The 21,606-nt window shown below is 33.3% G+C and overlaps 4 protein-coding genes across 10 annotated transcripts; 1 reads left to right on the forward strand and 3 right to left on the reverse strand.

The window, feature by feature from the left end:
• Positions 1-6,357: 6,357 nt before the first annotated feature.
• Positions 6,358-10,580, forward strand: LOC106380821 (protein NDL2-like). 2 transcript variants are annotated; one of them, XM_013820658.3, is made up of 11 exons: positions 6,358-6,750; positions 7,578-7,677; positions 7,795-7,892; positions 8,029-8,117; positions 8,261-8,321; positions 8,424-8,510; positions 8,598-8,675; positions 8,789-8,845; positions 8,940-8,995; positions 9,109-9,244; positions 10,076-10,580. In XM_013820658.3, the coding sequence occupies exons 1-11, from the start codon at positions 6,691-6,693 to the stop codon at positions 10,286-10,288; spliced, it is 1,035 nt and encodes a 344-aa protein (XP_013676112.1). In that variant the 5' UTR covers positions 6,358-6,690; the 3' UTR covers positions 10,289-10,580. The 2 variants fall into 2 exon arrangements, with proteins under 2 accessions (XP_013676112.1, XP_048602783.1); XM_048746826.1 differs by having other exon boundaries at positions 6,459-6,750; positions 8,793-8,995.
• Positions 10,581-10,790: 210 nt separating this feature from the next.
• On the reverse strand, positions 10,791-16,966 carry LOC106383013 (K(+) efflux antiporter 6-like). Of its 6 annotated transcripts, none has more exons than XM_048746824.1 (20): positions 16,473-16,966; positions 16,256-16,299; positions 16,119-16,180; positions 15,942-16,020; positions 15,799-15,860; positions 15,663-15,709; positions 15,451-15,500; positions 15,298-15,369; positions 15,125-15,208; positions 14,970-15,038; positions 14,781-14,858; positions 12,400-12,488; positions 12,214-12,310; positions 12,082-12,135; positions 11,888-11,983; positions 11,590-11,778; positions 11,432-11,509; positions 11,311-11,355; positions 11,153-11,242; positions 10,791-11,065 (listed from the first exon to the last, which is right to left on the reverse strand). In XM_048746824.1, the coding sequence occupies exons 1-20, from the start codon at positions 16,726-16,728 to the stop codon at positions 10,991-10,993; spliced, it is 1,716 nt and encodes a 571-aa protein (XP_048602781.1). In that variant the 5' UTR covers positions 16,729-16,966; the 3' UTR covers positions 10,791-10,990. The 6 variants fall into 6 exon arrangements, with proteins under 6 accessions (XP_048602781.1, XP_013678575.1, XP_048602779.1 ...); XM_013823121.3 differs by having other exon boundaries at positions 15,451-15,525; positions 15,634-15,709; XM_048746822.1 differs by having other exon boundaries at positions 10,791-10,925; positions 10,962-11,065; positions 15,451-15,525; positions 15,634-15,709; positions 15,799-16,020.
• Positions 16,967-17,169: 203 nt separating this feature from the next.
• On the reverse strand, positions 17,170-19,202 carry LOC106383181 (S-protein homolog 13-like; the record flags this gene model as incomplete). The annotated part of the gene is made up of 1 exon (XM_048747728.1): positions 17,170-19,202. A coding segment is annotated over one exon (540 nt), but the record flags the coding sequence as incomplete, so codon positions are not given.
• Positions 19,186-21,492, reverse strand: LOC106383180. Its single transcript, XM_048747729.1, has 2 exons — positions 21,466-21,492; positions 19,186-21,269 (listed from the first exon to the last, which is right to left on the reverse strand). Exons 1-2 carry the CDS (start codon positions 21,490-21,492, stop codon positions 20,733-20,735), a joined length of 564 nt encoding a protein of 187 aa, XP_048603686.1. The 3' UTR covers positions 19,186-20,732.
• Positions 21,493-21,606: the final 114 nt, after the last annotated feature.

A 21,606-nucleotide genomic window follows, 5' to 3' on the forward strand; every position in this document is an offset into this window, starting at 1 on the left:
CTTCACGCGCCAAAAACAAACAGTCTCATCGACCGTTGTGTCTTTCTTGGTACACGCGCCTCGATGAGCGTTACAAAGACGGCAAACCGGCCGCAGAATAAATATCTTCCCCAACGGCGCCGTGACGGAGAGAGAGAGAGATAGCCTGTCCGAGATCTCACTTAACACGTGGGAGAATCCCAGCCGTCGATGATCATTATCCCCAGCTGTAAATTAAAAAACCCGGTCAGCTAAAACCGGGCAGCTCCGCGTCTGCCCGTCCTCTTTATATAAATCCCTCCTCGTCACAATCATTCTTAAAAACTAAAACCCTAGAGAAATGGCGATCTCTAAGACTACTACCGTTGTTGCTCTCGTCGCGGTGATTGTCTCCGTCGTCGCTACCGTAGCTTCGGCTCAGGTTGAGGCCCCGGCGCCGAGTCCTACTTCTGGATCTGGTGCTTTCTCGCCGTCGATCGTGTCAGCTGGTGTTGCGGCAGTCGCGGCTCTCGTTTTCGGCTCTGCTCTTCGGATCTAAGTCTGTGTGATGGAGATTCGTACAGAGATAGTATTCAGGAGCTATAGATCTCACTCTCTTTTTTTTTTTACTTTATTTACCTTCATGTCATTGTGAAGGATATATATATTATTGTGTGGCTTTGTAATTTCTAGACGGTGTTTTTGGATTGTGATTCTATTTATTTATGGATGGTTTCTCAGATTTATCTTTCTCGGTCTCTGCTTAATTATTTATTATGCTTACGGTTTGCACATCGCGTTTATTATTATCCGACGCGTTCAAGATCGAATCGCTTAATTAATTGAAATTTTGGTTATAATCTGAAAAGCTAAGTGTATGATTGGTTTTACAAATCGATATGAAAAGAAACTCGAGTTAAAAAAAAGAACTTTCATCAACGCATTTTGTTGACGTATTTGATTGCTAAGCAACGAGAACAAGGCAGCATGCAAAAGACTAAAGAGTCCAATGAAAATGGGTTTAGAGAATTGTCGAGCGAAAACCGAATGATTAAGACACAACAGTACTCACATTCTCTTTTATTATTCTTTGTCAAAAAAGGTTCTCTTTGGTTACATTCTCCCATCAAATTGGCATATACGGATTATTCCTTCATAATCTAAAGACATTTACTCGAAAAAATAATGTTACACCCAAAAAAATCTAACGAATAACATTAGATATTCCTTAATCTCCTCTCACTCTTTCTCTCTTGGGCTAAAGGCAAAGATGGATTTACATTCTTTGAGCTTGATATAAGGCTATAAGCATGCGCAATTAATAAGCAAAACTGATATGTGAGTGGGGTGACAGGTATTCGCCAAACCTGAGGGAGATTAAGGTGTTGGACAAGAAGAGAGTGAGAAGAGCCAAACTCTATTACCTCAGGGACAAGATGAACGCTCTCAAGAAGCACTAGCACCTTAACAATCAATCATAAAAGAAAGTTGTCTACTCTCTTCAAACAAAAAGTCTTTATGTTTTTTTAGTGACGATTTGATCTTAAGTCACATATTCGACTGTATAATGTATTGAACAATCCATAAGCTATTGTGATTGTTCCCCACAAAGCAATTGTTGTGCCATTTTTGAAACAACACAAAAATTTAATCTCTTTTTTTCTTCAAAACACACCAGTTTATTGAAATATATTCAAACATCCATATGCTAATCCCTTTCAGCTATTGGTGCTAACCAAGAAGGTAATGAATACAACATTCTAAACGAAAGAAGGGAGAGAAACAAAGAGCTTGTGAATAGATCCAATAAATAAGAATCCACATAAAACTTATAAAAAAGCAATCGTTTACATGGCATCTCCACAAAGAAACATGCATTGAAACGTCCACATTTTATTACCCCCAAACCTTTGTCTGAAAAAAAAACTCTCCCTTTCACATTGGAAGATGGATGGTACTTTAAAACTCGATCACTTGTTCCACCAATGCAAGAAATCCTCGCGCCTTGTTGATTTTCTTCTGAAGCTGTAAGAGTCCATAGAGCAAAGCCTCAGCGGTTGGAGGGCACCCAGGGACGTAAATGTCCACTGGCACAATCCTGTCACAGCCTCGAACCACCGAGTAGGAGTAGTGATAGTATCCACCTCCGTTGGAGAGGGACGGGAGGGATGTGTGGATGTGAGAGACGGCGGCGGCGGTGGCGCGTTGAGATTGGAGGAGGAGAGGGAGGCGCGTGGCGGCGTTGCGCGTGATCATGGCCATTTTGTCGTGGAGTTGTGATGGACAGGTGAACTCTTTAAAGCGTTTACTAAAGAACAGGTGGAGGTAACTATTATTTATAAATCTTTTCACATGTTTTCTTACTTTTTTACAGTAAATTAATCAAGTTTTATTGTATACTATAACCAAAAGTTGATATAAGCATTCAGATATTTGTATCAGTTATTTCAGATATCATATAGTTTAAATATAAATGTTTATGATCCATTCAAAGACCCAAAAAATTTGAATGTAAGAATGCGGTTGAATTATTAAATGTCCAGAGATAGTATAACAAATCCATTCTGTAAGTTTTGAATCTTTTTAACGCCAAAAGAAAACTAATCTGGATTTTCATATTATGCAAAATATTATGAAAATATTTTTATAAAAGCTAGTTTTAGAAAGAAAAAAACAAATTATGCAAAATACTTTTAGTTTATACAGGATCATAATTAAGCGTAAATGTAATGTTTTTCATTAGTTTGTGGAATCATAGTTAATCAGCATAGAAAGAGTAGAAGATGTCTTTCGGCTGACAAACTCAATTTCCTGGCTTCTGGTAGAACTGGAAATGGATTAGAGCGCTTCGATATGATCTAGAGGTGGTTCGTTAAGGACGATTCATGGGCTTTGCTATTTTATCGTTGCTCTGTTAATGTTAATGGGCCTTCGTGCTCTTTTGTGAACTAGAAATGGATTAGAGCCTTGGCTAATAATACTGGGCACATTTACTGAAATTGAAGAACCGAATAAAAAAAACAAGGTTCGTTTTGGGTTTGGATTTTACCAATTTTTCCACTAGTAGAACCAAAAAACTGGAACCGATCCGAAAACTGAATAAATATTCGAATATCTATGATATAATTTATAACTAAAAAAAGCAAACTGGAACCGAATAGATGCTCGAATATCTATGATATAATTTATAGCTGAAAGAAGCGAACCGGAAGCGAACCGATAACCAAATGTCCATGGCTAGCTTTGGCTATGTTTATGGTTATGTTTACATTTTGTAACAAAAAACAACTGCTTTTTAGTGTTTTTTTTTAATTAAAAATAGTACTTAATATTTGATGTGCAGCAACAATATAAAATTGTATTTTTATAATTTATATGTTAAATAGTCTTTTTTGCCCTAGAGAGATGTTTGAGCCGGCCCTGCAATTATATATTCAAATTTTCAAAGATGCTGTTGCTTTTTTTTTTGAAACTCGGATGCTGTTGCTTTAGTTGTGAAAAGTATACGTTGATGATGACATGAGTCATGAGGTGTCCAAATTGGTTCTTTGATATTTCTTCGTACGAACGATAACCACTATTTACTATTTACAAACAACTAGAGTAACTCGTGATCGTCAACGATCATAAAAAATCACTATCCCAGGAATGTTCTCAAATTGTATTGTTGTTGGAATGTTTTAATTTTATTTTTCTTTTTGAAATAAGGGAAGTTTCTACAAATGGACACGTAGTTAAGCTTTGCAACAACTTCCATGTAAGTATGTAACGTAAGCTAATAGCCATGATGTAATGAATTGGATTAAAAGCAAAGAAATGTCGCTAAATAATGTATGAAAGACAAAACAAACGTAACTTTTGAATATGGATAGTACTGGTTTATTTATATTGCTTTGTGTATTTGAGTACACAATGTAACTATAAAATAGTATGCTTCTTTCTGCATGTGGACGTATATCTATATACTACATAAAATGTTTTGTCGGCGAAGATTCGTGAATTTAGGCATATGCATATCTATATAATCACAAGGTCCGTATAGTATTGGACTGTTAGATTGATGAGTGATGGTGGCGAGATGGAGACATCAACACAATAATTTATTATTTTTATTAACCAAATCTTAAGCTAAGCTTTAAAGCTGAGTAATTGCGTCACACGTGCCCTCATTTAATCAGAAATTAGGGTAACACTTTCATCAAACAACCACTGCATGGTTTCATTAAAATAAGTATACAGTCTTAAATTAAATCAGAAGTTTCCCCTCTGTTTTAAATAAAAAGATCACGGAAATTATATCATAGGCAGCAAGGAAACTGCCTTTTAATTATAGTTTTTGTGATCAGTAGCCATAATGTGAACGTCGGATCGAAATAAATATACTAGATTCATTAGTTTTTTATACAAATACTTCAAATCATTATTTCAATGACAATGTTCAGCTGAGAATGTTAAACTGCTAGTCAAATAACAATACATGATTTGATGATTTCCAAGTCTTACCGGGGGGGGGGGGGGGGGGCGGGGGGGGGGGGGTAAAGATTTAGAAACGTGGTTGGTGGGTTAAATCATTAAAATATTTCCATGAAAAACATAAGATGAAAAATAATTCTATGTAAATACAAAAGCTGGTCGACAAAACGCCAAGAATGTAATGGTACTAATATGTAATCATTACTCAACAAAGGATAGTAAGTAGGTACGTTTATTCGGTACCCCTATTGAGCTGTTCCTTTTGGATTCATCTCCCTGTTGATCTCTACATATTAAATTAAACAAACTCAAATGCGACTGATGAGTTGTTGATTGCAATCATCATACGATGTGAAAACATATATATAAAATGTCACAAGCGTACAACACACTATGGTTGAGAATATTCCATCGACTTTTCATTACTTATACAACCATCGAAGTTTATACATGATAAATCAATGAACTTTAACCACCAGTCACAGTTGATCAATCAGTCAACATGAAGCTGGTTCAAGAGATACTGCTTCTTTCTTCTTTTTTTTGAACAACCTGCTCTTTCTTCTGTTGTAGAAAATAAAATTTATTTTATTACATGTTTAAGAAGCTGATATCAACAATGTCTTTGTTTGTTTATATTTTTTTTTATCAATTTAATTATGATGCTCAGATATGGAGCATATAATAAATGTTATTTAAAAAAATAAAAAGAAATTTGAAAGTTTTGGCCGGATTTATAATTAAGCAAAAGGGACTTATGGTTTTACGCTCTTGTTGGGTGCCAATGACACATACCAACTCGACAAGAAAACGACATGTGTTTTCTCACCCTCAATGCAATGGGCCTTGTTTATTGCAATAGAAAACCACACGGTGTTCATGTTTTTAAAGGGGAGAAGACTAAGCATAAAAGGAAAGACGACAAAAATAAGTTAAAATCCAACGGCTGAAGATTCATCATCCTGTCTCGTAAAGTCAACAGTATGCGGACTTTTTTCTAAAAACATGATTCTTTACTTTGGCCCCTGTACTATTATATGTATCACTATTTGGGCCTGGAACGGATCGGATATCCGGGCAATTTTAAGATATCCGGATCTGGATCCTTATCCGGTGGATTTATAATTTTACTATTCTTCTCCGGATCCGGGGTCGCGGATATCCGAGTGTCGGATATCCGGGTGTCGGATATCCTTCTAAAATTTATAATATCCGGCGGATATCCGGATCCAGATTTGGATCCTTAAAATAAATAAAAAATAATATTAATATATATAAAATATTAATAATAATTTAAAAATAAAAAAATATATAATGTTTTTAATTATTTCTATGTATAATATTACAAAATTTACATAAAATTTATATATACTATTATAAAAATGAAAATATATTAAATAAAATTAGTTTTTATATATAGATATTACTATTTTTGAAATAGTTATTAATAAAATTTACGGATCCGGATGTCCAGACTAAAAAAATAAGATATACGGATCCAGATTCGGCTTTGACGGATCTAACATTTTACTATCCGGATCCGGAATCGGCCTCTCCGAATTTTTGGATCGGATCCAGATCAGATCACGGATCGAATCCGGATCTCGGATAAAACTTCCAGGCCTATCACTATTATCGTAACCCTCTATTATAGTACCAAAAATTTACTTAATGGGGTTTGATTCGAAGGGAGAAAAATGAGTATTCTGAATTACTTTCTTCTTTATTTCTATTTTTGAGCATATTATTTCATACGGATTGATATAAAATAGCAGAAAATAGAAAAAATGAAGTAGCGTTTAATTTTCTTAAAATGCTTGTATAAAATGAAAGCATAAAAGAAAATTACAAATAGTGCAAAATGAGGGTGCCGACACGTTTTGGGTTTATAAATTGAAGTAGAAAAGTCGCAGTATCAATTGCAACGATTAAGAAAATATAGGGTGAGAATGTAAAGTTTAGAAGGAGAAAGAATGATAAAACTGTCGGTCCCTTAACCAAGGGTTAGGTTGATCAGGGTATATAGTTAGTCCCTCTGATTATGGTTTTGCAGGTCCTACATTAAAACCCGAGTCGACCGTCGGTGACTCAGTAACGAGTTTCCCTATATATATTTTTCTGAAGTAACAAGAAGTCTTCTATTTGTAAACTAGAAAAAAAACGAAGATAGACATTTTTGTGAGAGAGAAGAGGGAAGGCCATGGAAAGAAGATAATAACTCTCTGCTTATATTGAAACATACAGAGGAGAAAGAGAGAGATGGGGGATTCAAGCGGTTCTGTCTCCATTGATATGGAGGCATTGTCTCCTAGAGGACAGGTAAATTATCTTTACGATTTTCTGTGTGTTTTTGTGTGTTTATTAAAGAGCTTATTGGATTATGTTTAATACTTTATTGGTTTCTGCATTATTCGAGCTGCTGCTTCATTCCTCAAAAAATATTTACTCATTTATCTGGATTTTAGTTTTAGATTATGGTAAGTGGTTTTTTTAGCAATTTCTTGAATCGTTTTGTAATAAAACAATGCTAGAAAATATTTCATGTTGCTTCATTACTATGTTTGGAGCTGAAACTGGAATGATCAATGATGCTTTTGTTGTGTCGGTAATAATATCCAAAACTACGAAATGTGTTGTCTCGATAATCTGATTCCACGTTTCTGCTTTACGTTTGATTTTTTTTTTTTTGTTTGATTTCTACGTTGTATTTTCTTAGTGTCTTCCTCGATTCATATACACTTTCATTTTGGAACGTGTGAGTGAATTTGTTGATATGATTCTTGTTTCTAATAGGAGATTCCAAGTATATATACAACTCTTCTTGGATCATTTTCCACATTCCTTTCCTCATTGTTTCTAATATTTCTTAAGGATTTATTTATTTATTATCATTGCGAAATTCCATAATGAAGTTTTTGTTCTTCTATTGGTGGTAGTTCAGATTTTTAATAGTCTCGTTTGTTTGACCAATCCGTATTTGCTGGTTATGAGTATATGATTTTAATGGGAAACTTTGCTACTTTTATTTTACTTACTTCCTAAACAAGTAATATTACTCCCAATGGAAATGAAGGCTATAAGTGTGGTCTTCATCTATGCATGTTCTTACCTTTTCATTTATTTCGTACCCTTTCTTGGGTTGATAGGAGCACCTTGTGGAGACTACCTATGGCCCCGTATGTGTTGCCGTTTGTGGAGATCCCGATAAACCTGCTCTTATCACATATCCTGATCTAGCTCTTAATTGTAAGATACTTCTTCATCTCTACTTATCAAATACGCCTTAACTTCAGTAGTACACTATTCAAAATAAAACTTTTGAATTGATGCTTGTTTTTAATATTTTGTTTTGTCATGTTGCAGATATGTTCTGTTTTCAAGGATTATTGTTTTGTCCAGAAGCTAGTTCCTTGTTACTCCACAACTTCTGCATATATCACATAAGTCCTCTAGGCCATGAGGTTGGTAACTCACGTCTCATCTTTTTACAAACTTTTTTTATTTTTCTGCTATTTTACTGTTTTAACTGCTATTCCATTTCCTTGATAATACAATTCATGTTCCTTATTACATCTATTTTTTCAAGAGTTATTGCAGTTGGGAGCTCCAGTGATCAGTGTTGATGCTCCTTTGCTCTCAGCTGATGACTTAGCTGACCAGATTATTGAGGTTCTTAACTATTTTGGGTAAAGATTTCACCTCCTGCATAAGTTTTATCTGATCATTTTTTCGTTAAGCTGCATATATTCTTTTCATATCGTTTTCTTTGTTTTTTTCTTCTTTTTGTTCTAAATTATTTTAACTTTATTTCTTTTTGGCTCTTATCCAGACTTGGTGCAGTCATGTGTATGGGTGTCACAGCAGGAGCTTACATTCTGACCTTATTTGCTGTAAGTATTTTTAACCTACAGTAACAATACCTCTCTTACATACTGTATTATTCTATTTGATATCATGCTTTTAACTTTTCCTTGAAACTTAAATTCTTCTAGATGAAGTACAGGCAGAGAGTTCTGGGATTAATACTCGTCTCTCCACTGTACCAAGCGCCTTCTTGGTCAGAATGGTTGTGCAATAAGGTTTGTTTCTTCTCAAAATGATAACTTCGTTGATTCTCACTTGTGGCTATGACCTTGGTTATCAAACATTTCCATAATTTTATGCAGGTTATGTCTAATTTACTTTACTACTATGGCATGTGTGGAGTGGTTAAGGAATTGTTACTCAAACGGTACTTCAGCAAGGTATAGTCTCAATTCTCTCATGCACCAATTAACAAATATGGTTTTGGTTTTAAAAAGTTTTTTATGAATAGTGTTTTGCATAAGACAGTTGATAATGTTTTGACATATGATAGGAAGTTCGTGGTAATGCTCAAGTTCCAGAATCAGATATTGTTCAAGAATGCAGAAGAGTTAGTAATACCTTTCTTTCTTTTTTTTTTTTGCAATTCTCTGATAACATTTTTTCGAAGTAAAAATTTATATGTTGTGTTCTCTACTACCCAGTTACTTTGCGAGCGGCAGAGTACAAATATATGGAGATTCCTTGAGGCAATCAACGGGTAACTATAGTTGATCTCTGTTGTTTTTCATTTCAAGATACTAGTCTTTTCTTTTTTCATTGTTAAGCTGAAAGCCTTATCTTATTGTATATTCTTGTTTGGTGTGAATACAGGAGAGTGGATCTTAGTGAAGGGTTAAGGAAACTGCAATGCAGAACTTTGATATTCATTGGTGAAAGTTCTTGTTACCACTCAGAGGCTGTTCACATGACCACCAAACTAGACAGACGATACGGCGCATTAGTCGAGGTATAATATAATACTCCATTTGTTTGAAAAAATATGTTTTGGAACGTTCACACATATTCAAAAATATTTAAATTTTAATTATCCCCTAGATTATATTTCCGAATTGATTTTGCCGCATGTCCTTTCTACAATCAATTTCACAAAACAAATATGACACGGCTATTGAAATTGATGACATGACTTCCGGAAAAATATGACATGAATAATTTCATTTAATGTTGATTTATATTTTTGGCAAACTTATTAGAATACGATAATAATTCATATATTACATTTAATATTGATTTTTTTTTGGTAAACTTTTTTAAAATATGGTAATAGCTCATACATCATCTATAAAATAAATATATTCATATATAACACTTCAAATTTTGAAATATTATTATTTTGTATACTTATACAATTTGTATTACTAAAGCTTTCAAAAATTTCTACAATTTCTTAAAAATTTAAATATCTAATCGTAAGATCATTAGTATTATATATCTACAAATTTTATAAATATTGTTTAGGTTAAATATTTGATAATTATACAATTTTATATTATTTTTATTAATTTTATACAAACTGATTTAATATATATCAAATCTATATTAAATATTAGTAAGAAAATAGTAAAATCTATGATATTTAATAAAATTTATTTTTAAATATAAGTTAGATTTAAAAAAAAATTATTAAATACATTATTTTTAATGATTAACTATTTACCATAACTTTTAATCAAAATGTTTTGTATCATTTTGAAACGGAGAGAGTACATCAATAGTATAATGTCTATTTTCCTTGTTAGCGGTTTGGTTCTAAATCATAGTTCTGTATATAAAATAGGTACAAGGAAGTGGGTCATTGGTGACTGAAGAACAACCTCAGGCGATGGTAATACCAATGGAATACTTTTTGATGGGATATGGCTTGTATCGTCCTACACAGAGCATAAGCCCAAGAAGTCCTTTGAGTCCAACCAGAATCTCCCCTGAGCTTCTCTCACCTGAAAACATGGGGTTGAAGCTCAAGCCGATTAAGACAAGACTCTCCCTATGACGATGCTGCCTTCTCTGCTACGGAAAATTTTACAACGTTATACCTGATGATACACTACGTGAATCGCATTATTGTTTTGGAGTTTGAGCTGCTCTTGTGTTATGATTAAAGCTGTAGATATAGAGAGAGCTAAGAGTTAAAAGAGGAATAAGGTAAGGGATTGATATATAGTCGAGAGAATACAGATGTTTATGTTTTTGAGTTCTTTATAGTAGTTGTCTTCAGTGAGTTATGTCTGTACATTCGGTTGAATAATTATTTAAGGAAAAATCATTATAATATTTTATATCAATTCCCAGTAACGGTGTTAATTTTCATGTTTTAATTGATTTTTTGTGTTTGCCTATTGTGAAATATTTTATATAAATTCCCAGTATGGTGTTACTTTTCATGTTTTAATTGATTTTTTTTGTGTTTGCCTATTGTGCTTACATGTTGTACTAGGGAACTCTTTGCAGCTCACTATTCACAAAGCTTAAAGCAAGTTTTGAAAATTTCAGAATAACAAATTGAGAGATATGGATATTGATTAAATATTTTCATTACAGATTACAATGGACAGAAAAAACAATACTAATTACAAGCGAAACAAATGGTGAAAAAGGGCAGAGGTTAGTGGGTTCCAGGAAGCAAACAATGTTAGGGTTCCACATAGATTTTTTGTGTGTGACAAAACTTTACATGAGAAGAAACATTGTGGTTTTAGGAGTTGTGGGATTGGCGTGACATCAGTATCATCCGTTGCTTAGCACTCTCTGATCTTATTATCTCTCCTTTCTGCCCAAAACCAAAACCAAAGCATTGTTTTAGTTATTATTATTACATATAAACGAAGAAAGAACATAACATTCAAGACCAGCTTACCTCCATAACAGTGTCTGGAGAAAACCACCTTAACAGTACTCCAAGATGCACAACCGCTGGTATCACTTTGAACACCAGAGGTGTTGTAACCTGCTCAAACCAAAACCAACTCAGCTACTTGAAAACACACATATAGAGAGTAAATGATCTGATCATACCAGGCTAAGTGCGGTTGTCCCCAGGAGAAGCAAGTAGAGTTTTCCCTGATAATGTTTCAAACCTTTTAATATATATTATACTCTTAAATACTATCCAGTCAGAAGCAGTTTTGTTACTTACCTCGATAAGGTGAAGATTGGAGGCACGGCTAAGTAGTACAAAGGCAAACTCTCCGATCTGAGCCAGAGATATTCCAACCTGCATCAATTTAACTAGGATTAGTGAAGCACATAAGCAAACATGTTCATAAGTATAATTTGGAATAAGATATTTCTTACAAGAAGAGCCGTTTTGTTGCTGTATCCAAATCCCTTGACAACTGTTGTAACTATAGTTGTCTTTATGATGATTACTAATATTACAGAAGTTAACAGTATATCCACATGTGTCCATAGAAAATGTACATTAACCAACATCCCAATGCTGGCTAGGAAAAGAGCAGCAAATAAGTTACGGATTGGTTCTATCTGCAACAAAAAAATATAAAGCACCTAAGTCAGAATATGGACTCTTTAAGGAGTTAACATCAGATACTTATCAACTGATTACTTCCTGATTAGTATGATCAAAACTTACTTGCTCCAACGTATGTTCAGCGAGATCCGTAGTTGATATCATGACCCCTGCGGCAAAAGAACCTAGTTCAAGACTTAACCCCAGCTTATCACTACACTGAAAAAACATAAATCCCCAAGTCAAACAGATATGTTGACAGCAGAGTTCTCATTTTTATTAGAAAATGTAGGAGAAGTGAGATAAAGTAGACTCACCCAGGCTACGAGTAGGCAAAACGCAACAGCAGCTAACTGATAGAGTTCATTTGTCTGATCAATGAAGAAAAAGATCATGTTAATAATCTACAAACTAAATTTCATTGGACAGAAGATAGGAAAATCATGTACCTGTGATGATAAGCTGACCATTAGCTTCAGCAACCAAGGAATACATGTTCGTGATAATATTGTCAAAACAGCCAAAAACGAAAGCAACACAACCACCCTTTTATAAAAGAAAAAAAAAGGTATGATTAACATTGATACTTAGAATACGCTTTAGGAGCAGTTAACTTTTATGAGTCTTTTGCTTACACTTTTGCCATTGACAACACTCCCTCAAGAACACCAGAGTTTCCCCCAAGAACTGGAAGCAATGCAAACAGCAAACCCACAGCACAATCCTAAAAACATATGCTAAAATCAAAACTCCAAATCATTTTGAAAAAGAGAGCAATACTATAACCACTGAGTTAAGTAGGTTATTTATCATCGTAAAGAGAAGTTAAAGGTGATGATAAATTAATAATCATATCGATAGTATTATGAATTTAATCTATTAAAAGAGAAGTACAAAATTAAACTAACCCTTAGACCTGCACAATATTTATAATAGAATGCCATTGCAGTATTTAATAAACCTAACAATAAATATTCTTTGTGTTTCCTGTTTTATTAATGCATTTTCCTAAATTGATTTTTTAACTAAAAACATGGCAACAATAATTTAAGCAAATCTAAACAATAAGGAATATCAAAACATGAATCAGTTGAGACATTTTTTTCACGAAAAAGATGATTAGTTTGTACTTTAATAATCATACTAGATTTTGACCCGCGCTTTGAAAGCGCGGGTTTATTTTTGTTTTTTTTTTCAATTGACAAATTTTTAGTAAATGTCACATTTTTGTATATTTGTGTTTTATTTTATAAAAGACTTAAAAATTTTATCTTTATTTATCGTATTTCATTTTAAATGACTATTTATGTTAAAAAAATTAAACTTTATTTTTTTAATGAATTAAGTTGGTATAACTCTGATAAATTAATTTTATTATGGGGTTAATATTTTAATTAAAAAATTATATAATTTTAATAAAGATTTATACTTTTCAATAAAAAAATTCAATTATTTTTATGAATGCTTAAATTATATTAAGAAAAGAAAAAAATAATAATTAAGAATAGTTGAAAAAAAATTATTTGAACTTGGACTCAATGGTCCAAAGGAAAAAAAAAGGTGAGAATTGAATCTGATTTTTTAATAGGCTCAAATGGCCCAAGAGAGATTTGATTTGGGCTGGATCCAAAAATAATGACCCAATATAGATTTGTTATTAATATTACTTAATTGCCCTTAATGAAACATGCAATGTTAGTGAAGGAAACATGCCCCTAAGGTAATTATGACAATAGGATCATGCTTTAATAGTATAGATCATGAATCAGTTGTAACTTACAATCCAATTTTTAAATATATATTTATACTATAGTGTAAAAAAATGACGTAATAAGTGAAAAAATCATTTTAACCACACGAGATCAACATATGAACAATAAGAAAACATATACGAACATCGTCCATTTGTTCAATGAATATTATATCTTTGTTACGCCCTCCATATATTCAATATAATCAAAATATCTATTTTAATATATCTATATTATTAAAAGTGAAGTAAGTATTAGAAATATTTTTTTTTCATTCTAATAACTACATGTGCTACCTAATTAATAACTATTAATTAATTGACAACAAATCATTTATTTTGTTAGATTTTTCGCTATCCAAACTTCAAACTTAATTGATTAACTACAAATCATTTATTTTGTTAAATTCTTTTCTAACCAAACGTACGAAACTTACGATTATTTTCTAACCGGATTATTCTGTAACCAACTTTTACAATAAAACTAAACAAATTTATTTAAAATGTATCTACAAACTTTAAATGTTATAGATATATTCATATATATCATTATTTTATTTCACATGCAAAATATAAACTATAGATATTTTTATTAAAATATATAAAGTTATTTTTAAAATATATATTAAATAATTTGATGATTAATACAATTCACACGTACAAATTTGAATTATAAGAATACAACAAATAAATTTAAATTTAATATTTTCTCAAAAATGAAAATTAAAGTGAAATTTATTTGGCATATAAAAAAATTTAGAGACATATATATCTATGTTATTAAAACATGATACATTTAATTTTGAAAATATAGATTTATTAATATATATAAACATAATAATTGGTACTCTAATTTAGAAATAAATACATCAAAATGGTTACTATAGTCAAAAATATAAATCGACAAATATATTATATAATATATTTTTAATTGGTTTTGTATTCTACCACAATATGAGAAATCAACAAATTACACACAATAAAAATAGTCCATTTATCACAATTACAAATCGAATAAATACCCATATGAATGTATGTTTGTACAATTATATTTTGTATTGTAAGAAAATTTATATGTCTATTTTATTAAATTAAACACCCGTGAAACTCTAGTTTAATATTATTTCTAAGCACTACCGGGTCTACTTAATGCTATGCAGTATAAGAAACTCAAAAATGATATTTCGTCGATTCTACAGTATAAAACACTATACAGTCTAGAAAAGCAATGGACATAACTTGTTGATGAAAAGAATAATCAGATACCTGAAGAACAAGAGTTCCAATAGTAACTTGGCCATGAATAGAATTAGTTGAATTTTTTTCCATGAGAAACTTCAGCACCTATAATAGTTTCAAGGCAGACACACAAGATGAACATAAGAAAACAACAATAGTAAAAAAAAAATCTTAGTGATAAGGTTATAACAGAGTTACATAGTACACTGAAATTACCACAGCAGTTGATGACATTGATAAAAATGCTCCAACAAATACTCCCTCTGAGTGTTTACCACCACATAACTGCAAACAAGACCAATTGAAAACATGTCACAAAGAGTATAACTGGAGAAGGTTTAGAGTGTGTATACGTGATAAAAATGACTCACCGACACTGTGATTCCACACAAGAACATGAAAAGAAGAATTTGAAGAAGGCCTCCAAGAACAGCAACTGATCTAACCACTCGAAGCTACATAGTAAGAGGGAAAGGTCCTTAAAAGAGTTGGTTATACTAAACTTTCATTTCAACACTAAGCAAATCAAAGACGTTGATCTCACCTTAGCAGTGGAGAACTCTAGACCCAATGCAAAGAGCAGAAACACCACACCAAATTGGGCGACTGTTTCAACCTATATACAAAATAAAAGCGCAACAAAACCACCTGTAAGATCACATATATGCATATATTAATATAAACATTCTCATCTCACCTGGACCATCTCACTGATGAAGTTCAAACCCCCAGGGCCGATGATAGATCCTGCAAGCAAATAGCCAGTTATCACCTGCATAAGTACAAAGTGATTCACACAACAATTCAGAAGACGGAGACAACATACTATAACCTAAATTTATAATAACAGAGACTTAAGATTAGAACAAAAAAATCGGACCGGCTGTCCAGCACAAGCAAAGGCGATACCACCACAAGTTGCAGATACAATGACAACCACCAAGTCTGATATCAATCTACATGCCACAAAAAGAAAAAAAACCAAGAGGACTAAATCAAAATTTCAATAGAGAATCAAGAAGACAAAAAAAAAAGGGAATATTGCCTCAAGTCTAGCTGCAATACTGGATACTTGGATTTGAAATTGGATATGATGAATACATTGTCCTGACACAATACCAGAAAAATTGCCATGTAAAAAAAAATACAAGAGAACCAAACTAGTATCTTCCCTGTAATAAAACTAACTTTTCGATCAATCAGAGTTGGAGTGTCCTCAGCTCTGTTATCATTGTCCAAGTTGAAAACATCATGGAGTTGAAACCTCCTAAAGAGGAAAATTAGATAACACTTTGAAACATTATAGAATGTCATATAAGAAAGTTCTAGAGAGACAAAACAAGAAGTAGAAACTGAATATTGTACTTGTCCTCTTTTGTCTCGTTTTTCTTTGTTGACTTTACTCTGGCTACAGTCTCCAGAACAGCCTGCTCACCACAAGCAACAAATTAGATAATCAAATATGAGAGAAATGATAGACCAGCCATTGATTATAACAAAACCTGCTGTCCAGCAACACTGTTGTTGAAGCTTCCAGGATCAGCCACTGCCATGGATATAACCATAAACTAAGATTAATTCAACTTTCTAAAAGTAGAAGCTAACAAGACAAGATCTAGACACACTTTCCATTACAGGAAATGCATGTCTTTATTCTTGATCTAGAAGATACATATTATTCCACATTGGGACTAAGTTTATGGATCCAGTTCAGGATACCTTCAGTCTGGTCGCTTTCATTGAACTCTTTCTCGAGAGCACGATCAATGATGTCAGCGAAGCTGCCTTCCTTAGGCTTACCAGTAGAAGAAGCGTTGAGAGATGCTACGGAGGAGTTGGCGACGGTTTCCTCCTCTAACAGATCGGGATCAGAGAGAGAGAGGGAGAAACATAGGAATAGTGAGAGTAAGAGGAGAGTGAGTTCAAAGGAGGGCAAGGATCTACTTCTACTTCTACTTCTTCCTTCCACCACCATGGCAGAACTGAATCAAAGATTAAACCCAGGAAGAAGAACACCGTCGCGAGTGGGGAGAGAGAGAGAAGAAAGTGACAGTGGGAAGAGCGGGGAAAGAGAGATATTGCAATGGTCAACAACTTAGTCCATACATACACAACATAACAAGAAGATGTGATCAGTATTATTATATCTTAATATATTACTCATACAATATCGGATGTTGTGTTGTTTCTTTTGTAATAAACAAGTTGCAGGGACCATGTGGCAGATGAATGATAATGGGCTTCGTTGGCGATATTGATTTCGATTTATAGGACAAAACATGTTACATATATATATTTTCAACTTTTTGGATATTGTTTGGCTAAGATGTCCACGCCATACTCAATATGACTCTTTTATGGTTTATTATTTTTCTGAATTTCATACTCAGTGACAGGAGTGAGCCTCGTCACCCGTGTGGTGGCTAGTGCGTTAGCTTTTGTATGTTCAAAAGACTTGTTTTTTTTTGCTTAAAAAAAAACTTGTTTACTAATTTTGAAAGCATTACAATTTTTTTTTTTTATATTGGCTTTCATCTGATAATATCGCAAATCATTTTCGAGTATAACATCTCTGTTTCAAAATAAATGATGTTTTGGAGAGTTTAAAATGTTTCAAATTACTTGATGTTTTGATATTTTTATATTAGTTTTAGTTTTATAGAAAATTGTGTTACCAATGATGTTTTTATGATTGATTGAATTAGTTTTACTTTATATTTTTAATGTTACTTTTTAAGAAAAAGTGCATGTCTTAATTCTTGTGCATTCACTTAAAACATCAAGTATTTTGAAACAGATGGAGTATTTTTCTACTACTTCAGCCAAAACCCAATTGATTTTAAAATTTCTTATGAACAATTAACAAAAAAAAAAACATGTGTCAATCTAAAGCTACATTATCATTTTTAAGTTTAAACTCTAGTAAAGGTATGGTTTCAACTTAATGAAACTTCCGTTAATATATAACATGGCTTGTTTCAAGAATTTTTGTTTTTCCATTGCAACTCTCTGGAAATTTTGTTAAACTTTGTTTTCAAACTTTGGAAGGCCCCAAAATATGGAGCTTGAGCAAAAAAGAAAAAAAACTTTCAGGTATTTTATTGTAATCATCTAAGCCCGTGTGAACAACATGCTCTTTCATTGCTTAGAGTTGATTGTGTATTGATCTCGAATTTGCTAAGTATACATCTAAGCCCAACCCACTGATTTCACAGTCCACGTTTTTGTGAGGGGTTTTTAGTCTCCGTGATTAATTGCCAAAAGATTATTGATGGGTTCTTTGGGTTCTTTACCGAAGCTGGATTGCCTTATCTCTCTTATGAGAAGAGATTAATGTTTGCTCGGTCACCGATGGGTTCACCGGGATCTCCTTCATCACCACTAGTATACTTCTGCTTGGAGAAGCGAACCTTTTCATCCACTACCTCCTTGTTAAGGAGTGTTTCCCTTCCAAACATTAAATAGAAGTGTTCATCCATATCTATAACCGTTTGGCTATCTTGTGGAGCGACTCGTTCGGGGCCTGAAGATGCAACGGATTTCGTTTCGACGATATTCCGAAGTGCGGATTGGGTGCTAACGTCACCTCTTTGTGTGACTATTTCTCAGCTGTCTGACTTTGTCGTGAAAGCCTTATCGACGCATTCGAGTTTCGTCTTGAATTTGCTGTCATCTTCTCATGAAGAACTATCTTGTTTATCTATTTGTGTTATTGTATTTTATCTTTTGAATCAAAGAGAATGGTGCATTCCCTCTTTTCATTGTAACCGAAAGAGTTGAGACTGAATGAAAGTAATTTGTGTTCAAAAAAAAAAATACATAAAGAGGAAAAATAAATAAAAGATGTTTGAAAAAGTAAAATAAAAAAACAAATAGAAGATGTTTGCTATTTATATGGAAATGTTATGATTATTGATCCTCATAAATCGGGAAGTAGTTAGTACCACCAATCCAAGCCAGTTTCAATTTGTCTTCGTAAAGCCTTTGGCCTTTATCATCATCCCTTGTGATCTTCCTTAGATATAACCCTTCTCTCTTCACCACCCAAATGCACTCTTCCTCCTGATCATCGCATTCGTACCTGAATTTTCTCTCACCAGCAAAAACAGTTGCGATCTGACCATCAGGCGAGCCAAAGCCGACGAAGAACCTGCACTGAAAGTACGTGTACATGAACGGTAACTTGATGTATACCGCCTTGAACGACCAGCTTTTGGATTCTCCTGGGTTGAGAGCATGCAAGCCTAGATCGTTGGTAGTTGACCAACATTCAAACGAGAGTTGTCTGTTTCTTCCCGGGAATTTGGTTATCTCGTTTCTTACCTCAAACCGGGCTGCTGATGTGGTGGATGGAAAATAGGTTGATGCAATGAGAAGGCACCATGTGAATGCGGTGGCTAAACGGAAACTTGATCCGATCTTAAACCTGAACCCCATAGCTCTCTTGAATAGTTATGTTTTTAAATTTTTTTTTTGTTTTTCTGACTTATATGTAAACGAAAGTAGTTGTTTGTTTTCGATGTTTATGCTAAATGAGCTTTCTTTCCCCTTTTTCGTCGGTTTGGTTTTGTAAGAAATCTAACAAAAAAACAAACTTCTGGTAATATTTAGTTTTCTTTTAAAAACATTTGCCATTGGGTTTGTAATTTTAGAATATGTTGTATTTTGTAAGGGTGTTAAATCCAGATTTTGATCGAGATTTGCTTTGTTGGATAATTCCAATTAATTTGAGGAGCAAGTTAACTCATTAAAGTGAAGTTTGATGGGCTAAGGAAAAAAAACATATCGAGCTTAACAATGTTTCCATATTATTATTAGGAAAAGATATAGCTTAGTCCTATATAAAGAAGTCTCATGGAGAGATGTAACATCAAGAAAAACACATTTAAAGGTTTAGTTTTGAGAGAGTTTCTAAATCTAATAAGAAAATAAGTTCTTATAATCTTTGTGTTTGCGCAACTTTAATTGGTATCAGAACGGGCCTCCGGCCCGAACAGTGACCCAATCATTCCATTAGCTGATGGCTCATATAAGGTTTAGTTCCGCCGAAATCGCTAGAAAATAAAGCATGATTTTGGAGGGTGTATGATGGATTCTGCGAGATTAGTGGTTATACGCACTATTATCTCGAGGAAGGGTATTGAAGAGAAGATCCCACATCAGAAATATGAAAGAGACTTGAGTAATACATAAGAGACTTGAGTCAATCCACTAATTGCCAATTAGTTTTAAATTGGAAGCCCATCAAACTTATCATGGTATCAGAACCATGTTTGCTTCGTATCTTTTGGTTGTTGAAAGTTTTTTTCACAAAATTTATGTAATTGATAAATAATTTTGAAGGAGTTGAATATTTTTCTTTCTGTTTAGGATATAATTTATTTGGATGTGAAAAACTGAAATCAGATCGTTTCTTATTTTCTAATTGAGTTAGTCTTTTAGTCTTAGGCTCTGGGCTAAGCTACACGTACCAACGTAGAGTAAAACGCTAACACCATTTTAGGAACGCATGATCTTTGGTCTCATGAAACGCATTTTATGTGTCTATTTTTCCATTATGTCGATTCAGACAACTTCAAAACGTACAAGTAGTAAAGCTAGGATGATACAAGGATGCTCCTCATTCCGATTTCTTGATTTAGCTCTCTTTTCTTTTGTTTTGTAATGAACTCTTGTCTATGTTTTTTATTAATAAATCGGCACAAAAGTTTTTATGGTTAGGTGACAAATCAACACGTGACGATGGAGAGTAGACCGTTAAGACTTATCTCTTCCTTTTTTTTTAACAAAGACTTATCTATTCCACGTTGTAATAGTAGTGCTTAATTATACCGAACAAGTACATAGCAAAAATACAATACAATTTACTTATATTTCTTTAATCCAAAACCGAACAAAATATATTGAATTCATTTACATCACTTACAAATGAATTCATTTTATCAATAATTTAATATACTGGCACTCCAAGGATCCGAATCAAGAATGGTTCTGCTTACTACGGTTCAAATCTCTCAATTGATGCGGTGACCAAGGCGTCCACGGCTCGATTAGCTTCTCAACAGGCCTAGACAGCTCAACAATCCCTCCAAAGGGATAATACAACTCGTAACCAATGAAATAAATCCCGTTACGTCTAATCGCGTACTTGCATGTCTGCCCGTCGCATAGAATAGCCGTAGTGGACAACGTCTCGATCTCGATATTAGCAGTTCCTAGCCTCGACCTGAACTCACAGTTGTGTACCATCACGCCGTTACCAAACTGAGGAACTTCGAAGCTCCAACGAAACTCGGAAGATGGTTGCGACTTGTGCCATCCGAGGTCTTTCTTTGAGGATCGGCAGTGGTAGAAAACGGAAGGTTTTTTGAAGTTGTACATTTCGTTTTTTATTAGTATGGAAAAATCAACGTCTCCTTTCTCGGCTGAGTTTCCCGCTAGAATGATTGCTTGAGAGACAAGGCACCATATTATTAGGGTTTTCATTTTTTTCAGCCGTTTCTTGTTTAAAGATCTCTTTCGGATGTTCAATATTTAAAAAGAAAGAAAAAAGCTAGAATTTATTGAAACGGTTTGGACAATAATAGAAATCGCGTAACCGTGTGTTATAAGGCTGTCTTTGTTATAATACTAATCTTTGTGTTTTGACTTTTATGTTCGGTTCCTGTCACAGTTGGCTTAACCAATTTGTTAGTTATTCGGATTGACTCACATTCCTTCCAGATGCACAGAAATGCATTGCTAATATGTGTGTATATATTTATAATTTTTTAGATTTATAATTTGTAATTATAGAAACTAATTTTGGTATATAATACAAACTATCAAGATTTTTGGATGCAACTCGTTAAGA

This window comes from Brassica napus, chromosome C2, assembly GCF_020379485.1.
Source record: "Brassica napus cultivar Da-Ae chromosome C2, Da-Ae, whole genome shotgun sequence".
In the NCBI taxonomy this organism is placed as follows: Eukaryota; Viridiplantae; Streptophyta; class Magnoliopsida; order Brassicales; family Brassicaceae; genus Brassica; species Brassica napus.

Excerpts from the sequence above, each read along its gene's own strand:
- LOC106380821 (XM_048746826.1), top strand. The coding sequence starts at position 6,691 with ATGGGGGATTCAAGCGGTTCTGTCTCCATTGATATGGAGGCATTGTCT. Across the intron at positions 6,751-7,577 it reads CATTGTCTCCTAGAGGACAG|GAGCACCTTGTGGAGACTAC; the intron begins GTAAATTATCTT and ends TTGGGTTGATAG. Across the intron at positions 7,678-7,794 it reads TCCTGATCTAGCTCTTAATT|ATATGTTCTGTTTTCAAGGA; the intron begins GTAAGATACTTC and ends GTCATGTTGCAG.
- LOC106383180 (XM_048747729.1), bottom strand. The coding sequence starts at position 21,492 with ATGCATTTCTGTGCATCTGGAAGGAAT. Across the intron at positions 21,270-21,465 it reads TCTGTGCATCTGGAAGGAAT|AGATCTTTAAACAAGAAACG; the intron begins GTGAGTCAATCC and ends AACATCCGAAAG.
- LOC106383013 (XM_048746822.1), bottom strand. The coding sequence starts at position 16,728 with ATGGTGGTGGAAGGAAGAAGTAGAAGTAGAAGTAGATCCTTGCCCTCC. Across the intron at positions 12,136-12,213 it reads TGGTCAGCTTATCATCACAG|ACAAATGAACTCTATCAGTT; the intron begins GTACATGATTTT and ends TTCATTGATCAG. Across the intron at positions 11,779-11,887 it reads CTGAACATACGTTGGAGCAA|ATAGAACCAATCCGTAACTT; the intron begins GTAAGTTTTGAT and ends TTTTTGTTGCAG.